At 41.7% G+C, this 19,161-nt stretch overlaps 1 protein-coding gene across 3 annotated transcripts in view; it reads left to right on the forward strand.

Moving 5' to 3' along the window:
• The first annotated feature begins 307 nt into the window (after nt 1-307).
• Nucleotides 308-19,161, forward strand: part of PLA2R1 (phospholipase A2 receptor 1) — a 34,372-nt gene continuing 15,518 nt past the window's right edge. For 2 of the 3 annotated variants that reach the window (XR_014948210.1, XM_015869157.3), the window contains exons 1-10: nt 308-793; nt 4,236-4,619; nt 6,707-6,874; nt 7,971-8,144; nt 8,846-8,959; nt 9,572-9,715; nt 10,726-10,914; nt 11,731-11,888; nt 12,493-12,600; nt 17,317-17,429. Coding sequence is in view for 2 of the 3 variants with exons in the window: in XM_015869157.3 (XP_015724643.2) it covers nt 691-793; nt 4,236-4,619; nt 6,707-6,874; nt 7,971-8,144; nt 8,846-8,959; nt 9,572-9,715; nt 10,726-10,914; nt 11,731-11,888; nt 12,493-12,600; nt 17,317-17,429 (1,655 nt within the window). In the remaining variant the exon portion in view is untranslated. The remainder of the gene's footprint in view (nt 794-4,235; nt 4,620-6,706; nt 6,875-7,970; nt 8,145-8,845; nt 8,960-9,571; nt 9,716-10,725; nt 10,915-11,730; nt 11,889-12,492; nt 12,601-17,316; nt 17,430-19,161) is intronic. The other variant, XM_085553043.1, reaches the window with a different exon arrangement.

A 19,161-nucleotide genomic window follows, 5' to 3' on the forward strand; every position in this document is an offset into this window, starting at 1 on the left:
ACCAGAAACCTGCCTACGCTGATGATGGCTGAGCTATGAGCAGGTTCCAGTAAAGCCTTCTTCAACCCTGAGCTTCTGCTTTTGCCTTTCCTACACTGCTCACAGCTTTTGTAAGACTGGACCTCTCCTGAATCAGGGGAGTTCACGAGAGCATTCCGCTGAAGGACAGCTATGTAGAAAGTCGAAGAAGAAAATTACTTTTCCCCATGTCAAAAACGCCTTGAGTTGACAAGCTGGCCGAGCTAAACCTAAGCCTGAGTAAATTTAAGTTTGCGTCCATGGACATGTACTGCAGCAGAGCTGCACGCTGATGAAAGCAAACCGCACTCTCAGCTGTTACCCACCCCAGCGTCCTGGTGCCACATGGCTCTCTCTAGGATAAGTGAGCCGGAGAGCGGGGAGCGAACCCGCTGACAGCCTACAAACGGGACGCGCACGGCTCTGCTCGTGGGACCCGGGGCTCCCAGCCGTTCCTTCCCCCCCCGAGCCGGCCCCCAGCGACCCGAGGCTGGAGCGCCCCGCGGCCCCTCCGCACGCCCCCGCCCCGTGCCTCTCCCTCCTTCCGTGGGGTGGGGTTGCTGCTCTGCCCTCCCCGGGGCAGGGCTCTGCGGGGCCGGTCCCCCGGCGCGGAGAGGAACGGCTGGGCGTCGGGACGTGCCGGGCCGAGCCGAGCGGTGCCAAGCCGCGGCGATGCTGGGCGTGCTGCTGCTGGCGAGCTGCCTGCTGCTGGGCGGCCGGAGCTTGCAGCGGGGCGACGCCGCCCTCAGCCGCGACGAGCTGCCCTCCCTTCGGAGTGAGTGACGGCCGCGGGGTGACCCTTCGGGACGGGCGGCCGCGCGTGGGGTGCGCGTCCGTGCTGCGGGGTGGGGGCGGCCGGGCTTTCCGCGTGGGGTCTTGAGGGTCTTGCCGTGGGGGTTCGGCGGGGAAAGGGGCCGAGGGCAGCCCCGGAGCCGTGCCGCACCGCCTGGTCCAGAAGCTCACGCGGGTACGTTTCCCACACTCCCAATACATTCCCGTTGTTTTCCTTATCGCCACACCAGCAATTCTCTCTGCTTTTGGGGTGGAAGGATGTGGGAGGTGAGGAGGAAGGAAGAGGAGATAACTTGCACTCCTAGCTCTACTATTCGCGGTAGTAAACGCAAGCAGCAGGAACTTGGAGGTGCCTGCTCAGCTCCCAGCTCTGCGCTCATAGATTCTGGCACTCAGCACTTGTGTGCTGTCACCTGGTCTTCGTATGGGTTGTAGGAAGGAGGTGTTTCCAAAGGCAAATGTCATGTGATGAAGTGCAGGAGTTAGGATTCTCTCCTTGGGCCCTCTGGTCCTTGCTCCAGTTATCTCCTTGTCTCACTTCAGCTGAGTTATTTGTGAGGTCTGTATAAAACTGATCTTTTGTCAGCAGTCACTGCAGCTCTTGAGAATCTTGCTGATAAGGGCATGCAGATGTTTTCTTGAGGGTTCTCAAATTGTCATAGTAACATAGAGTGCTTTGGGCTGTACAGGACCTCAATGAACATTCACTTCCAACCCCCCCCCCCCCTCTGTCTGGCTGCCACCCACCAGATCAGTCTGCGCAGGGTCCCATTCAGCCTGGCCTTGAATGCTTCCCAGGATGGGGCTTCTGCAGCTTCTTGGTGCAGGCTGTGACCCTCCTGTTCAAAAGCTCCCCTCAATACTGGAAGGCTGCAGTGAGTTTTCCACAGAGCCTCCATTTCTCCAGACTGAACAAGCCCAACTCCTTCAGCCTCTTTTCATAACAGGAGGTGCTCCAGCCCTCTGGTCAGCTTCATGGCCCCCCTCTGGACCTGCCTGCACAGATCCATGTCTGTTATCGTGAACCCCCCAGGCCTGGCTGCAGTAGCACAGGTGGGACTCATGAGAGCAGAGCAGAGAGGAACAACCACCTCCCTTGCCCCGTTGCCAGTCCTCTGTTGAGGCAGCCCAGGCTGCTGTTGGCCTTCAGGGCTGCAAGAGCACATTGCTGCCTCTTGTCCAGCTTTTCATCCAACAGCACCCTCACGTCCTTCTCCATAGGGCTGCTCTCAATGAGTCTCAGCCTGTACACATATCTAGGATTGCCCAGACCCCAGTGCAACACGTTGCACTTAACCTTGCTGAACCTCATTAGGTTCACATAAAAACCCACTTTTCAAGCTTGTCCAAGTCTCTCTGGATGACATCCCTTCCTTCTGTTGTAGCAACTGCACCACTCAGCTTGGTATCATCACAAGCTTGCTGAGGATGTAGCTGATCCCAGTGTCTATATAATTGGTAAAGGAGTTTAAGAGCCCTGACCCTGAGATAGACCATTGGTGGGCACCATATGTCAGTGGCTGTCACCTGGGCATAGAGCTGTTGACCACAGCTCTTTGGCTGCAGCCATCCATCCTGTTCTGCAGGTACTAAGTAGTCTAACCTTCAAATCTACCTCTCTCCAATTTAGAGATTAGAATGTGGTGTGGAACCATGTCAAAGACCTTACAGAAATATTAATAAATGACATCAGTTGGTCTTGTCATCTGATACTGTCAGTCCATTATAGGAGGCCACCACATTGGTTAGGTACAATCTGCTCTTGTTGAAGCCATGCTAGCTGTCCTGGATCACCCGTGTTGTAGGTTCTTCTTCATCTCTGAGTTGTTTGTTGTTGTTTCCCACACACTCAGGATGCTGTTACATGGGAATTTGTTTAAGAACTTTATTTAAGTGTGAAATCCAGTATTATGATGAGTTAACATCATTAATGATTGTTTACTGGTGTTAACAACTTCCACTGGCAAATTAAGTGTAATTTTCTTGGTTGGTGAAGATAAGGCTGCCTTAGGAACATATCACGAGAAACAGTACCCCTCTTTTGCTTTCTGTGCTTGTGGATAGAGGCTGTGTCACCTACGCTGCCTGTGGAGAATTGGGTTGGACAAGAGATATGGAGCACAAGCTGTACAGTGTCACTGAAAAAGCAAAAGCAAAGGCCCACCTTGGGTGTCTGTCACAGTGTCACAGATACCACTGGCAGAGCTGACAGCATGTCAGCTGACAGCATATCCTCTCTGTATGTCTGAGTGCTCATGGGCTCTGCAGAATCTGGAACCAAACACCACTCTGTAACTTATATCCTGCTTATTGCATGTTCTACATGCTGGCAAGCTCTCTTCTGTTTGCTGTACAGCACAGTCCTGCTGGTGGCTGAGGCCTTTCTTTTGGTGAGCTGCAGGCAAACTATAGGGGCTGAAACCAAGTACAGCAGCTGGGTGGGCTTCTGCTTCTCATGCTTCAGATGTGTAATATCTTTTGTTGTTATTACTGCTTCAGTACATTAGGTGTAGTAAATTACAGCAAATAGAAAGCACACATGGAGGTGCTGCTCAGGTTTTCAAGGCATAATCTCCCAAAGCATAAAATCTCGCCTGTAGTGGAAGAGGAACTCTGTGGGTTAACTGTCAATGGATTTCGGAACAAACCAAATCGCTGAGCTGTTACAGAGTTGTATTTTGCTGATTTCCAGTTCCTCAGTTCTTCTCCTTTTCAGTCTATATGCTCAGCTAGGCATTTCTTCAGATGACCTTAAATAGCTGACTTTTCACATGCTTGCAACATGATGTCACAAAGTTCAGTGAGTTTCTGTTTGATTCCAAGAAAGCTCAGATGTCAGGCTAACCCTGCATGTGTGCTGTGGTCCCGAGTGGTCATGTGTAGATGAACAACATGCACTAACTATTGTTTGAAATAAATCCTGCCTTTTCTGTATCATATTTGCAATGCAGTAAATGTTTTATGCCTCTGTTGCAAACAGTGAGGAATTATCACGGCAGTTTCTCCTTCAATATTTTAACCTTTACCTTAATTGGAATCTCAAGTCCACCACAGAAAACTATTTTGCAGCTCACAGCATGGCTTGTTGTGACACTTAAACCTGTACTGCATTGCTTATTACCTCTTGCCAAATGGCATTTTAATTCTTCAAGTGTGGCTGATGTTTTTAAGAACCACATATTTTCTGATGACCAACTAGAGATACATTGTCCTAACCTCACATCTGTGATCTGGCAAATGGTCGACATGTTTGTAAATGGCAGTATATTTAGATCATATTGTTTTTTGAAGTGTCAGTTATTCTGGTGGATATTTTCTGCTTTCTTCATAAATAACATAAGGGTTTGTCTTCCACTACTATTTGATCATCTGCAGCATTCTACAGACTGAGATGTTGTTGCTGTTCTTTTTTTTGCCCTGTACAGATAAAGGGATATTTATTATCCAAAGTTCGGACTCCAACCTGTGCATCAAAGTGGACACAGCTGGCCTGGTTCTGGAAGACTGCAGTCAGCTCTCCAAACACATGCTATGGAAATGGGTATCCAATCGTCGTCTTTTCAACATAGGAAAAAGTACCTGTCTAGGACTGAACATTAGTAGACCAGAACAGCCATTGACTATGCTTGAGTGTGATTCAAATCAGTACTCATTATGGTGGAACTGTGATGGCAGAGCACTGGTTGGTGTATCAGAGTACAAATTAGATGTTGAAAACAGCAAACGTGTTGTAGCAAAAAAAAAATCTAATTATCAGTGGATACAGTACATGTCCTACAACGAAGACCTTTGTGAGCATCCTTTCCAAGGTAAAAGTAAAATATTATCATATAAACGTGTACAGGAAAATTTTCAGAAGTAGTTTTGAAGGAACATCAGGTTCCTTCAATGCAATAATTGAATTGAGTGCACTGTGTAATACAATTTTCTCTTCTTCTATGACACGGTCCCTCCTGGCCCTCCCCAAAGCCCTCATATCTTTGTAAACTATTTCAAATGCTCTGTTAGGTAACAAGCTGAACTAAGGGTTTTCTGCCCCTCAGGTCTCATTATCAATTAATCCCAAAGAGAGATATAAGGTTTGGAATTTAGATCCCTGATGGTCACCTGCTGTTGCATTGTGCATTAATCAAAGGTTTGGTGCATTCAGCACCTGGACTCTGAACATGTCAAACTTTGCGACAGATATCAGGCTTGTGATGAATCATCTTGTACAGCTTGTGAAGGCACAGAAGCGTAAGTCAGGATACAGACCTGCAGACCTTAGCAGTGTTCCAGGAACAAGGACTAAGATAAGTTCATTTTCCATGAACTGCCTCAGACTGGCACATCCTGACCCCTTCCTCAACTTCTCCTTCAACATTTCTTCAGAAGAATTACCCAATGTTTGCACAGCATGTCTCTGCCTGGAGTTGTTGATTCTTACCACTTGAACATGGCTTTGGGACTGTGGAGCTCTGAGTCTCAGTGGTTTCCCCTTCAGGTGCAGCTGGGCTTGACTGCTGCTCCCTGCCAGAAGGCTCCTTTGGGAGCTACAATGCCTGTGGAAGCATGATACCATCTAACTTCTCTAAAACCTAGCAGAGTCTGTGCTTAAGACCGGACTGAAAACATCTAAAATAATGAAGAGCCCTACAAATTTACTATATACACTCAGCAACATGGAAGTAGATCTGATCTAGTCCTGGGTCTGCAACATTCAGGAGTTTCAGGGTCAAAATAAAGGAGTGCCTTGGCAAAGCCTCTCTCACTTCCATTTTCTGTTTTCTTCCTTCCACTTCAGCACATGCAGTTAAATACAAGCCAGCCTGTTAGTCCACCAGGCTGAGGAGATCCCTGCCTTCAAAATATGATGCATTAACTATGGTGAGAGGACTATAGCTGGCAAATTTATTTTCTTGCCAGGAAGGAGATAATTTCTTGCAGCTACCAGCATGGTAGCAGACAGAGGTGCAAGCCTCATTTCTTCTAATCCATTTTCTTTGTATCATCTATTATATCAGAAAGCTTTGAAGGAAATTTACAATCCATGAATTGCATTTTTCGTGTGTGTGCAGCCAGGCATAACCTCTGGGAAACTGGAAGCGTGCCTGTCCTCTGTAGTCAGAGGACTTCGATCCTTAGCATATCAACATGGGATCTTTGGCAAACAAGTTGTTCCAAGTGTGGCTGTGGTCTTCTGACCTTTCCTAGAAGCACGTGCTCTGGGATTAAGGAGATACCGAGGTAATGCTGTTACAGCTTGGTTCTCTCAATACTCAAAACACAGTAGGGCAACATGTACAATAGTTTACAAGGCATTAATTGAAGTGACAGCAAAGGTGTGCAAGACTGGTGCTTTAGTTAGATTGTTTTTCTCCCTGGTGTAAAGACTTCTTTTAAATGGTTTATTTAAAATTCCTTTGTCTTTCACATTTTCTTTCTCATACGATGACAATAAGAATGGAAAAAACATTAGAAATCCATTTAAATAAGAGCGGGAGGAGCAGGGGAAATTATACTAGATTATTAGTCTGTCGCATACTAGAAAACAAAAAATAAGCAGGGTTTGCATCCAAGCATATCCAGATTCTGGTACCTACAGATTTAAATGCTGATTTTATATGATAATTGCTCTGTTTGTGTTGTTGTTTTCTTTAATTACTGTAAGTTATGTGAATGTGCCCTGTTTCATGGTGATAAATTTAATCAACTTAACGTTTCCAGTTTCTGCTTCCTGAATTTATGCTGCTCATGCTTGTAACAATGTTGTGGTATCGTTTATAAATTCAAATTAGAAAATAACCTAAGAAATTTACATTTAATTATTGCTTTCAAAAACAGAAATAGTGAAATATGGGAGAGGAGAAATTTCTGTGGATGTGTTCTTTTAATCTCTGCATTTCATTTATTGCAGAAACGTATACCTTGCTGGGAAATTCCTTTGGTTTCCCATGTGTTTTTCCATTTAAGTATAACAACAAGTGGTATTATGAATGTACCAGAGAAGGAAAGGAATTTGAGTGGTGTGCCACGACAAGTTACTATGAACAAGATGAAAAATGGGGGTTTTGTCCTGTTGCTGGTAAGGCATTGCTTGTTTTCACTTTCGTCATGTTTTATGTTAACTGCTAGACTTTTTGCAGTCTTTATTAATAAAGATAGGATGTGCTTTGTTATAGATTACAAGGTTACTTCCTTTCTGTTAGGGGGGAATTAATGTCTCTTTAAAAAAAGTAAGAGGAGTCTGTAGCAGACTATCATTATTTGCCATGTTTGGCCTTTGGAGATCCAAGTCCTTGTCCCAAAAAACACAATTCCAGGGGGAAGCATAAAGATGCCAGGTGTTCACTGCTTTGTGCTGCCCACTGACTGTGCCTTGCAGCTGAGCTACAACTCTCTCTAACGTCACTGTGCAAAGGAAGGATAGCTCCTGCTAAAGGACATTCTGCTTTTGACAGCATTACATCTTTTACATTCCCATTAACCATGCACTCTTTGGATATTTGTGTTTTGGGCCTAAAATACTTGGAAGCAGATTTTTGAAGATGTTTGCTGTCTGAAAAATTCTGGATGTATAGTGTTCGTGAATATTAAATATTATACATAGCAGCTTGTAGATTATTCCATAAATAAGCAAAATTTTATCTTCTGTCAATAGAGTGGTTTAGAAAAGCCCTCCCAGCTCAGCCTGTGTCTCAGATCTCTGTTCCAAAGCATGCTGTAAACATCTGGGAATGTGATTTCATAATGGGAATTTCCAGGGAACCGTTGTATCGGAGGATATTTTCAGCCCTGCTTACATTTTGTAATTATAGTAGCTTTAATCTCTTGAGTACCAGATAGAAGGAGACTGCTTCATCACAAATTGGGTGAGGCACTCATCGCCTATTACATGTCAGCTCAGGGAAGCATCATCAGCTGGGATGAATTAAAATGTGGCTCAGCTGGTATCATGGGAGCTGTGAAAATGGCCACCAACTGCAGAGCAGCTCCCGAGGTTTTGCCAACCACCTGGGAAGTGGAGTGGTGGTTTATTCAGTTAATGCCCTATTTCTGCATGTACTTTTACAAAGGGATATCAGAGAAGCTGGTCATCATGCTTCCGTTGAGATGCTACTGTCGTTAATTTAATAAATTGCTGACAGTGCTGTACTTCTTATTGTCTTGTTGCTGAGCAGAGGATGGCTGTGGCGCATTTTGGAAGGAGAACCCAGCCACACGCGTGTGTTACCAGTTCAACCCATCAGCCGTGCTGTCATGGCACGAGGCACGGGCAGCCTGCCAGGCACAGGGAGGAGACCTGCTCAGCATCACCAGCCCTGAGGAGCAGAGCTACCTCAGCAACTTGAGCCGTGAGTAGGCCCCATGTGCTGCTAGTGCTAGGTGTAGGCTGCATGCTTGGGGTGTGCAGGTGGGACTGGCTGGCTTTCAGTTTAGTGGTAGCTTGGAGGTAAATCAACCTCTATGGGGAAAAAAAGACAAAGCTGTTTTTATATAGTCATTTGGAGTTCCATCTTGAATAAGGCTTTTGTGCAGAATGAGTCTCAGACTGGTCCTGGTCTGTCCTTGGATGGCTGCTTCAGTGCTGGCAAAGAGGACCAAGTAAAGAAGCAGGTACTTGAACTGTGCTGCATAAGGAGGCTTCAGGTTCCTTCCCATTATTGCTGGTATTCAATGGCAAGATGTAAGCTGACAGGAAGTTTTAAAAATCACTTTGTTAACTTTCTTATATGTACACAGGCTGCGGAGGGAGTGGAAATTGTTTAGTTTTTTTCTGATGGCAAGTCAAGTCAGGCTGGCATTTCTGCAGCTGTGTGTTGCAGAACAGCTTACACAGAATGGGCAGCTTTTGAAGGGATGCAGACCTTTGAGTTTATTCCTCCTCAGCTCTGTGTTAATTAACAAAGGGACAGGACAGAAAGAACAGCATGAGCTTTCTGGAAACCAATGTGAAATTTTGTTTTATGTCTATTGTAGCAAGAAGTGTATCTGTACCTGTAGATATTTAAAGATGGGGAATGCGTGGAGCGTAATTTTACCTGCTTTGTTCTAGGACAGTTAAACACCACAGATAGCATGCTGTGGACAGGCCTGAATCGGCTGGAGGAAGGTGCTGGCTGGCAGTGGTCAGATGGAGCGCCGCTGGTGTTTGTCAACTGGAGAGCAGGTACTTGGATTTGTTATAGCAATGTCGTTGTGTGCACTCTGTAACTGCAGCTTGAGAGTGCTGTTCCTACAGCTATGTTTGGAAAGTGAAACAAGCGAGTCAGTATAACTTTCTGTTGAAATATTTATTCATGCTTGTGAACTAAAGCTTCTTCTAGGGATGGGGCATCCACTGAGATGCATTTATTCAAAGTGTTAATGATCTAGACCTTCTGTCACCTACTTTAATGGTGTTTTGAGATTCCAGCTGCATATTTAATAACTGTGTTCTACCTTGTTACAAGGAGTTTTAGTTTGTTTACCGTATCACTCAATTAAGGTGAGCTTTCAGACTCGGTTTGCTGCGTTTTGACATCTGTCCTCCAGCACATGTAACATTATCACCAGAACTTGTTTCAGCCTCACACGTGACAGTGTCAGCCAACACTGGTGGAAAGACTGCCACGTGTGTATAAGTAGTGATTGATGTTAAGCTGTCTGCAGCACTATTTTAACAGTGCTGGAAGTTTGAGTGTGCAGAGCTGCCTATGCATTCATTCATTAAGAATACAACACTGTTTTACAATAATGGATGCTTTGTAATTGTGTGCTTCTCAAAAAAATATGTTTGTAGATGTTTTTGAGGACCATTCTAGTGAAAATTATTGTGCGGTGATGAGTTCAAAATTGAAATATGGCTGGAAAAGTTACTTATGTGAATCTGGATTGCCTTTTGTATGCAAGAAATACTTAAATAAGACAGAGCACGAAACACTGGGTAAGTCTTTCAGTATTAATGTGTCCTTTTTGTGAATATGGAAAGAGAGCAAGAGGAAGCTACCTGCCTATAAAGTCATCAGAACAGAATGTTAGCTGCAGTGAATGTGTGGATTTCCTAGTTTAAGTTGGATGCCATTTACCTTAACTGAAGTGGTAGCAGCTTTTTCTGCTCAAATGCAGTCCTGGACAATGCATTGAGTGTTTTGAAACTGATAATTTCAATATACACTGCATTTAATCGATTCCTTACATTAGCAGAGGCTTACAAAGGGCTCAGTATCTTTGTATTTCAATACAGACACAATTTTGAGTATAAAAGTAGCCTTAGAAAGGAATTTAAAAATGGAAGCTGAAAGTTAAGCTTAGACTGGACTTAATCAATCGCCTGCAGAGGATAAAGTTGCACAAATGCAGCTTTAAATTTGCAGGTATTTTTATGACATGCCCTGCTTTTCTTATACTGAAAAAGAATTGTGCACGTATTTATAAAGTTCTTAATATATCAGTGTATAGAATGCCTCAGATTCCCATTCTGTGGGAAACTTAAACAAAGAATTGTGTTTATTAGGATAGTAAACTCTATTTTGATAAAGTCAGATAAGTTCAACTTTTTCCCAGTTAATCAGAAGTTTCCCTGCCTGTTTCAGACAATGAAACGGGACTTACCCACACTCTTTACAGGTATTCTATCTGAAAAAGGTTCATCTGGTTTTGGATCAGGTCCAAAGGTAACAAGGAAATGCAACAAGTTTTAAACTGAATAGCAGTTCTATTAGTGTGTTTGTACTAGTCTGGCAACCTGAATGGTTGAGTCATAAAATAAGGTGGGAAAAAATTCTGATGAATGATGATGTTCCATAGAGCATGTGTTTTGTCCTCCTTGGAATGACTCTGTTTTCAGCATTTGAAGATAAAAAAATAGTTCTGCATGCATTATAAACGCAGTACAACCTTGGTAATTCTACCTAATATTCTAACATACTCTAACTTTGTATGGTTAATTAAAAGATACATGGAAGTATTATGCCACTCGTTGTGATGCTGGCTGGTACCCATACAATCGCAACTGCTACAGACTTCATAAAGAAGAGAAGAGCTGGAATGATGCTTTGATCTCATGCCAAAGTGACGGCAGTGGGCTCATTAGTGTATCCTCCATGGCAGAAGCAGAGCTGCTCCATAATTTGCTTCAACGCGGTGAGTTTAAGAGTTAGTGTTAGTACAGTGTTTCTTTGAATAAGTTAGTACAATGTTTCTTTGAGTGTTTTGCAATGCTGTTCAATGCAGCCATAGAACATCATTAGCCTATGTTATGTGACAAACCCAAATGCTGTTTCCAGAAGAGGGAAGTGTGATATGTGCTCCTTCTAGGAGTCTTAAAAATGTAAAGCATCGCTTTCTCCAATAAATACAATAAAGAAATGAATCAACATATTGGATCACAGTGAGAAACTGTATGCTGCCCTTGGTTTTTCAGGAGTACATCACACCCTGGCTTTTGTAGGATTGTTGCTTGCTTTATTTGAGGGTGTGGCATTTGCACTGGACCATGCTGGGCAAATGGCAGACAGAGGTTATAGCAGAAGGTAGAGATTTCCCTAGTGAAACAGGGTCCATTTTCATTGATGTTACCACCCTTATCATGAACCTTCTGCGGTCTAACTTTTATCTTTTCCTGTTGTTGACTGGTTCTGTGCAAACTGCTGCAAAATACTCAATGGTTTTCCTTATGCAAGAATTGTGATTAGATGTAACAACAATTCACAGCATCTTCTGCTTTGCGGGTTGGCCTTGTCCGTGCTGCAAAGTTTGTGCTGTGACTAACTGTTGGTAGATTCCTCTTTGAAGGATGCCAGGTGTACAAAAGCAGTTCTTGGTCCCTGTTGTCTAAAGAATGCATGATTAGAGTAATTCTTACTGAAGTCTGATGAGTAATTTTAACAGTATTGTTAATATTACAGGAACAATGGGCATATTTTCTTCCTCATTAGAATGTATTTTATTCTTTTACAGAAAATGTAACTGAAACATGGATTGGATTATATAGTAGTAACAGCTCAGTTGTTTTTAAGTGGTCAGATGGCACCCCAGTAAAGTTCTCCTACTGGCACAGCCAAGAACCTAATGCCTTTCAAAGAAGAGGACAGCTGTGTGTTTCAGCACAAGGACCTGTAAGTTTCCTGTTCTTGTAGAAAGAACACGATAATCACTTTTATTTTAGTTGATAATAAATTATTTTCTCACTATGCATATTTTTGTAAATCACAACTTGTCGTATGACTTTGTCTTTCTATTCCTAATGTATTCAAGTTATAATAATGCAGCATGGCTTTTAGGAACTATTACACTTCGCAGTGCTGATGCACAGAAAAATTTATCATCGATTTTGAGCTTTTATTCAAAAAAAAACCAACATCACATACATAAAGCTTGCTAAATGGAAGCTAGCCAGTATTAGTAGGTATTCTGACAAAGATGAAGAAATGTAAAATCCAAGTAGCAGTATGCAGTGTGACTCATCAGTTCCAGTCTTTAAGGCTTCAAATTCATAGTCTGAAAAATGGTCAGCTGTATCAATTTTATGTTGCTGTCAGTATTTGTAACTTCTGTGAGGAACCTTTCAAAACCATGCAGTAGTCTAGACCTGAACAAAACTATGGATGTTAACATTTCTCTCTCTCTCTCTCTCTCTGTGTGTGTATGCAGGAGATTATGAGTATGTAAATAATATAATATTCTTTTTCTTTTCCCTCCCCTTTTCTCCCCATTACTTAGGAGGGACATTGGAAAGTTAAAAAATGTGAAGACAAATCATTTTACATTTGTAAAAAAGCAGGAGAATTTAACAGTGTTTCTTCTGATGCAGAAACCAGTTGTCCAGAGGTAAGAGATTTTGAGGTTTTTTGTTTGTTTCAGAACCTTACTTATTAGATAATATTATACAGGAATCACTTAAGTGTAGATGGAGAATGTATGGATGTAAATAGGTGGGTAGATGATTTTAGGTTTTTGTACTGAGGATGTGCCTGTTTTGCTAGGAAAATCGAATTGCCTTGAAAATATGTAAGCTAAAATTTAAGGTAAGATGAAAAGCTTTCCCAAGATGCCTCTCATGGCTCACTGTGTTGTCAGCAGTTGTGACCCATGTTCCTACTTTTTTCTAGATCAAAAGTGAAAGCCCTTTTGTATGCCATCTGTGCAAATAATGGCTGTTATATGATGCCTCAACCCACACATGGTTTTCATACATTTAAAAGGAATGTCAGGGTGAAAAACAATCAGTTTCATTGACGCGGAGAATGAACTCTTCCACTCGTATATTAGCATTCCTTTTACTTTCAAACAGAAATGAGAAGGAGTACAGCCAACTAAATCAGGGCATTACAATAGGTTTTCAGGCTTCTAGGCTTTACATTTTTCTGGTAATAGATAAGATACTGATATATGGTTTTATTTACCCCGATTCCTTTCCACTGTATATAAACAGCAATGTTGTGTTCTTAGATTTTATTCAAAACTCTGAAGAAGTTTCACTTTTTCTATCAACAGAAATATATCCCATTCGGCTTCTTTACCCTTCAGGTCATTTTTCTCACTTCAGTTGAATTGTAAGGTAGAAGCTGACCTGTTTGAAGCTGAATGCAGTTTTTCCACAGAAATACAGTGATCAGGTCCAACATTGCTGCTTTTATCCAGGTTAAAATTTCCTAGTATTTAGGATGATTAGTTCATTTGGACCTACACATCTTATTGCCTGAGAATCCTATGTGTTAAAAGTGTGAAGAAAAATGTGTAGTCCTGACTGTGTGAAAAATGTGCAGAGCATCAGGATTTCCAGCTGTACTTAGGAGCTGACAGCACTTGAACTTTTAGTACCTCACAGGAGTGAGACTTGAGAGCCATTGGTCTTAAGTAGCTTGGTGTGCTCTGGCAAGCTTCCTGTTCAGCATAAATTTCTGCTTGTTGATCTTCCACACCCACTAAAAATGTATGCTGAACCTTCTTTAATAGTCCCTTGATTTCTATATATTTCTTTCTAATGTGAAAAGAGTCATATTCATTTAATCAAAAGAAGTCAGTTCTAACCTTACTGACAGTTGTGTTGTATTTCAAATGCTTTGTCTTGACAACTCTCTTTTAACATTCCATTTGTATGTTGTTGCAAGTCATTGGCCTAATTTTCCAGATCAGCTCCAGCTCTTTATTTCATGCAGTTATCCATTTTTTTTTTCTTTTTTATTTTTTTTTCCTCGTTTCTCACATTTGATCTTTTGCTTTGTTAGCCTCTTACTGTCACTCATATTTAAGGGCTGGTAGACTCTAAGGGAGGTTTGGCCTCAGGCACAGTTATTTATTTTTACAAAGCTTTATAGTCTTATCTTTTATTACTGAGCTTTTATCTCATGTTGATTTTATAACTTGTGCATTGCATGAGCTAACTCTAAACATTTTCTGTAGTTCTGCTGAGTGGAGATTTTGCAGTACATCCATATCAAGTTACAGCAGAAAACTACACTTCTGTCTTTCAAAGACAAAAAAGTGCTAAACACTTTCTCTCCTTAGCAAGTCAACTATTCTTTTTTCTTAGCTGGCAGGATAATAGTGCCAATAAATATTTCATTGCAAAGGTCAGACTCTCTTTTTAGACATTTTGTTTACACCAGCTTTTGAAACACTGTGAAGCTATCAGCTGTTTGATAATCAAGTTGGGAGCTTCTCTGTATACAGCTGAAAGTATAGGCCCTGGTTACTTTATTCAATCATCTGTACTTTAATTGGTGTATCAAAAAATAACTGCTTAGAACTAAATTATACAGTGGTCTTTATGTCTGTGGTAGACAAAACAAACCAAACTGTTAAGAGAACGCTAATGAAGCTATAAAACCTTGTACAAAGCAGGACAGCTGCTTAGAATAAGGGTCCAGCAGCCTCACATTCTTCCTTCCACCAGTGGCCATGAGCAATGCCTGAGGAAGAGCATCACAGTGTGAATGTGAATGAAGTCTCTCTCAGTTTCCCTTGACCTCCAACCTTTTGGGGGATTTCCTGAGCCTTTCATGATTTGTGTATCTTACAGCATACACTGGATTTCCCCTCTGCAAACACTTGTCCAATTTTCCCTTGAACTCATGGGAGTTCTTTGTATTCACGACATTTGTGAAAGAGATCTGTAAATTTGCTACCCTTTATGTGGAATGTTGTCATCTTCCATGTTCAGTCCATCTCCTGCTTACATAGATTCTTTTATTGTCCCCAGAATTTTGCAATGAAGTAGTAATCTGCCTTCACAGCACTCAGGGTTTTTTACATTTCCCTAAGGCATTTCTCTTCTCCAGGCTGACAGGTCAAAGCCTGCTCAGTTATTATTTGGGAACAACTCCTTACATTTGATCTTCCTTGTTGTCCTTCTTTTCTAATATGCTTTTTAGCAACTGGGGGCTGCAACTCCAAAAAAACAACAAAAAGGACATAATAGTTTTCTCACTTCTCTCTGTCCTTATAATTCTTCATGTTTGCTTTTACTTATTGCCTAATCTAGTGTTTTCATGGAACAAAATCTCATTCCTGCAGTGTAGGAGCGAGTTAGTTAGTCCCTCAAGCCGCATGTGAAATAATTCAGTAGGGCCAGGAGAGGTCTCCATAAGCATCACTTCCTGTTTGCACTGAATGCAATTTTATTGACAGATTACTCAGCCTTTAAAGTTTGGAATTTCTCAACTTGTGCTTGTCTTTATGCAAGCTTACCATCTTCCAGTCACTCCACAATTATTGTTATTATTTTTAATCAAGATTAGTGTCAAATTTCTTCAGACTTGAGGCACCAAAAAGCCTTTAGAGGAAGGTTATGCGCTGCCATTTGTTTCCAATTAAAATTTCTAAGAGGTTAGGATGACTGTGTTTGCTTCATTAGGTGCAATACACTTGTTCTCCAGAAAACTCCAGCCAGAGGGAACAAAAGCTTGGCTATTTCACCTGCTCTCCTGCAGAGCACTTGGAAGGTTGCAGACCAGATGAGGTGGTTTGTTGTTCTGACTGTTTGTACCACAATCTCTCCCATAGTTAATTCAATTCCTGACCTCTATGCCCTGCCAAAAAGAGCAGGGCACAGGTTAATGAGTAGGGGAAATTTGTTCAATGGCTAAGAATGTTGAGAGAGTTGAACATGGAGGAGACACACTCAGGCCACAAGTAGGGGCTTTTTTTGTCTATACTTGAACCTCTCATTCCCCAGTACTCACTACCTTTACATCCCCATCCAAACATAAGCTGCCATGCTCTGTCTTGTCACCAATTGTAGAGTCAACTGCGTGGAAGAACCCTTCTTGTTCAAAGGTGCATCTCCCTGTCAGGGAAACACCAGCTCGTTGGTGCACAGACAGGAAAGATTTCCATCACAGGTTTGCTTATTTCTGTTGACAAAGCATGCATCTGAGCATGCATATGTGATGTTCTCAGGTGAAACCACAGGAGCTGGTACTACAGTACCAGCTGCCAGGCATGAAGGAGGATGACAGTAAAGGGGAGCAGAGCTGTGTTCAGGCTCCCCAGCATGCTCTTGACAGCAATTAAACACATTCCTAAGTAAAAGCTGTGGTCTTCTGGTGCTGGTTCCCTGTTGCGAACTCCCTCGCGGGAGGCAAAGCAAGGGTGACTGGTTGTCTTTTCTGTGTGGCTTCAAGATGGACTGTACAGAGGTAGTTTGTTATCCCCATAATCTGCTGGATATTTAAAATGTGCAGCCAGGAGCACCGTACAGGTCATGGGCACTGGTGCAGGCAGAGCCCCCACTGGGTCTGGTGTGGTCTTCTGGGGAGCCAGAGGTGGATGATGAGAAGAAATAAATATAAGAAGTGAGGCAAACTGCAGCCTGATGCTGTTCTGGCTCACTGGATAAGCTACGAGCATACATAACTTTAATTCCTTATTATCAGAACTTGATGGTTGCTGTTCTTCTTCTAAAATTTTGAAAAGAAAGAAGATTGCAGAGGAGAAGTGCATAACTGGGGGGAACTGCTGCATGAATGGGCAGCATATTTCTGGAGTAAATATTTCCATTTTCATGTGAAGACAAAGAGCAGCTGTAACTTCTTTTTCCTTTTTAGCAACTTAACTGAATGTGACAGGGCAGTGTTTGCCTTGTACTTCAGGCGTTTGATATCAGCAGTGAGTTAATGCAGCTATAAACCTCTGAGTGCTACTGCACGCTTTGTGTGAAAGAAATGGTTGGGAGCCTTGGTATACACCCCTAAGTCAGCAAAGCAATGTTCAAAGTGTAACATGCAAAAATTAAAATAGAAATATGTGGAGGAAGTGTCTTAACATTGCCCACATTTTTGCTATACTCACTAAAGACACTGTTATGTGTATATGTGTATATTAAACTGTTTTGGTTTGGTTTTTGACATACTTTAAGGGTTTAAACTTCCTTTTGTTAAATTTGCCCACCTCTTAGAGACCTTGAGGGGAACTGCTCTTGAGCCATGGAAGAGGGCTGTAGGGTCATGAGTGGTGAACAGACAGAAGCAACAAATGGGGATCAATTTTTGCACATCTATATACTATATAATAATATACAAAAAAATGTTCATTTCTTTTAAGGGATGGGAAAGACATGGTGGATATTGTTACAAAATCGACAGTACCCCTCGAAGTTTTGAACATGCTTCCAGTGGTTATTTCTGCCCATCTGCACTTGTGTCAGTAACAAACAGGTAGTTAATCCTATCAGACAGCGTGAAGATGCTTCTAACAAGAGCTGTTCTAACTTCGGAGAGTATTGCATGGCAAAAGATATTACCATTATGAAATAATATTTGCGTGAGAATTGAGCATAATTACTAACACTGGCTAGAACAAAAAGATGTGTTTTACTTTATTTTTGATTGACAATGATTTTAATAAAAAACAATTTTAAGTCTAATTTAGATTTATAGCAATGCCCACACGTGAGCATGCAGGAATCTAAATGAAACACTTTATACAGAGGTATGTAACATCTTCCAGAAGTTCTGTTAGTGCACTTGGAAAAAACTATACTAAAAAATTACAGTATTTTTAATGCTTATAATCAAAATACATAAAATTTTATTCCTGAACAGGTAATGTTTTATGAATCTCTCTATTTAGTTTGGCATTTAGGTGAATCTTCAGCAAACAGGGGGAGAGAATAAGTGTTTGAAAAGCATCTGACCTCTATCTGTACTTGCTATTTATTTATTTATTTATTTATTTATTTATTTATTTATTTATTCTGTCTACTTGTATTCCAGATTCAGCAAAACTTTCTTCTCTGCATACATCCGGATGCTTGAATTTTCTCTAATCTGTTTATGATTTACCTCATATGTAGGATTCCCATTATATGTAGACTACCTACATACTACATACCTACATACTTAAACAACAAAAAACACAAAACAACTGCAAAAAAAAAAAAAAAAAAAGGAAAACAGTCTAACAAGAAAAAACATTTTAATGGTAATGCTAAGTCATGGCTCGAAGCAGTGATTGAGCACTTGGGTGGGAAGGCAGGGCCAGTCCAGGAGAGCTCAGGTGCGTGCAATGCACTGAGTGATTAGAAGGGGTGGAGCCAGGATCCATCCCTTCCCAGACCTCATTTGAGGGTTGGCAATGCAGTTGGGGGTATCTCATTGGTGATCCCTGTGTACCTGAGACCTTCTGAAGGTTAGCAGTTTCTTTTTTTTTTATTTCTGTGCTTATGGCTGTTGCCTTTGAGAAAATCCTCACTTGCTGCAGTTTGGGACCTTGCTGCTCTGCTGTCATTGCTATGCTTTCCGTTGTGTTACACCCATCTGTTTAGGAGGGAAGGTCTGTAACCACCACTGATCAGATGGTGATAGCTAAAAATTTTTAGGGAAAAATAAGCTACCCAACATAAAGATTTCAAGTAATGGGAATTTGACCTACAAGGTAGTTTCATGATTGTGCCCAATAAATACAGTGGTACACTGCACTGCAGCGATAGTAGGTGCAAGAAGGTTAAAGGACTAATTCTGGGCAACTAAGCATTTACAATTCAGACTTTACAATCCAGACACAGTGAGCTAAGGGCATATTGAACATCACTGGAATCATGTGTTCCATATTTTTCTGTTTATTTGATTTTATTTTTGGTGGATATAGCCATCTCTATTATGTTAGTTTCCACTTCTAATGTTGGAGCAGCAAAGGAAGCTTGTTAGTTTTTGTATCATGGTATACCAATTAAATATGAATGCATTGAATTGACAAAGGGATTACTGTGTGAGATGTGTATTACTTGAAAAACTCAAAATGTCTCACACAGCAACAATGAAGAAATTTGAGAATGGAAAAGCAGTTCCTTTAGCTGGTGCTTGGAGATTTTCAGCTCTGACTCCTTAGTGTTGTCTTGTGTCTAGTTCTAATAAGATACTCCTGTGCAAAGCTTTTGCTTTTCTTTAT

Source organism: Coturnix japonica, chromosome 7 (assembly GCF_054131305.1).
Source record: "Coturnix japonica strain WE chromosome 7, WE-NBRP24, whole genome shotgun sequence".
Classification (NCBI taxonomy): Eukaryota; Metazoa; Chordata; class Aves; order Galliformes; family Phasianidae; genus Coturnix; species Coturnix japonica.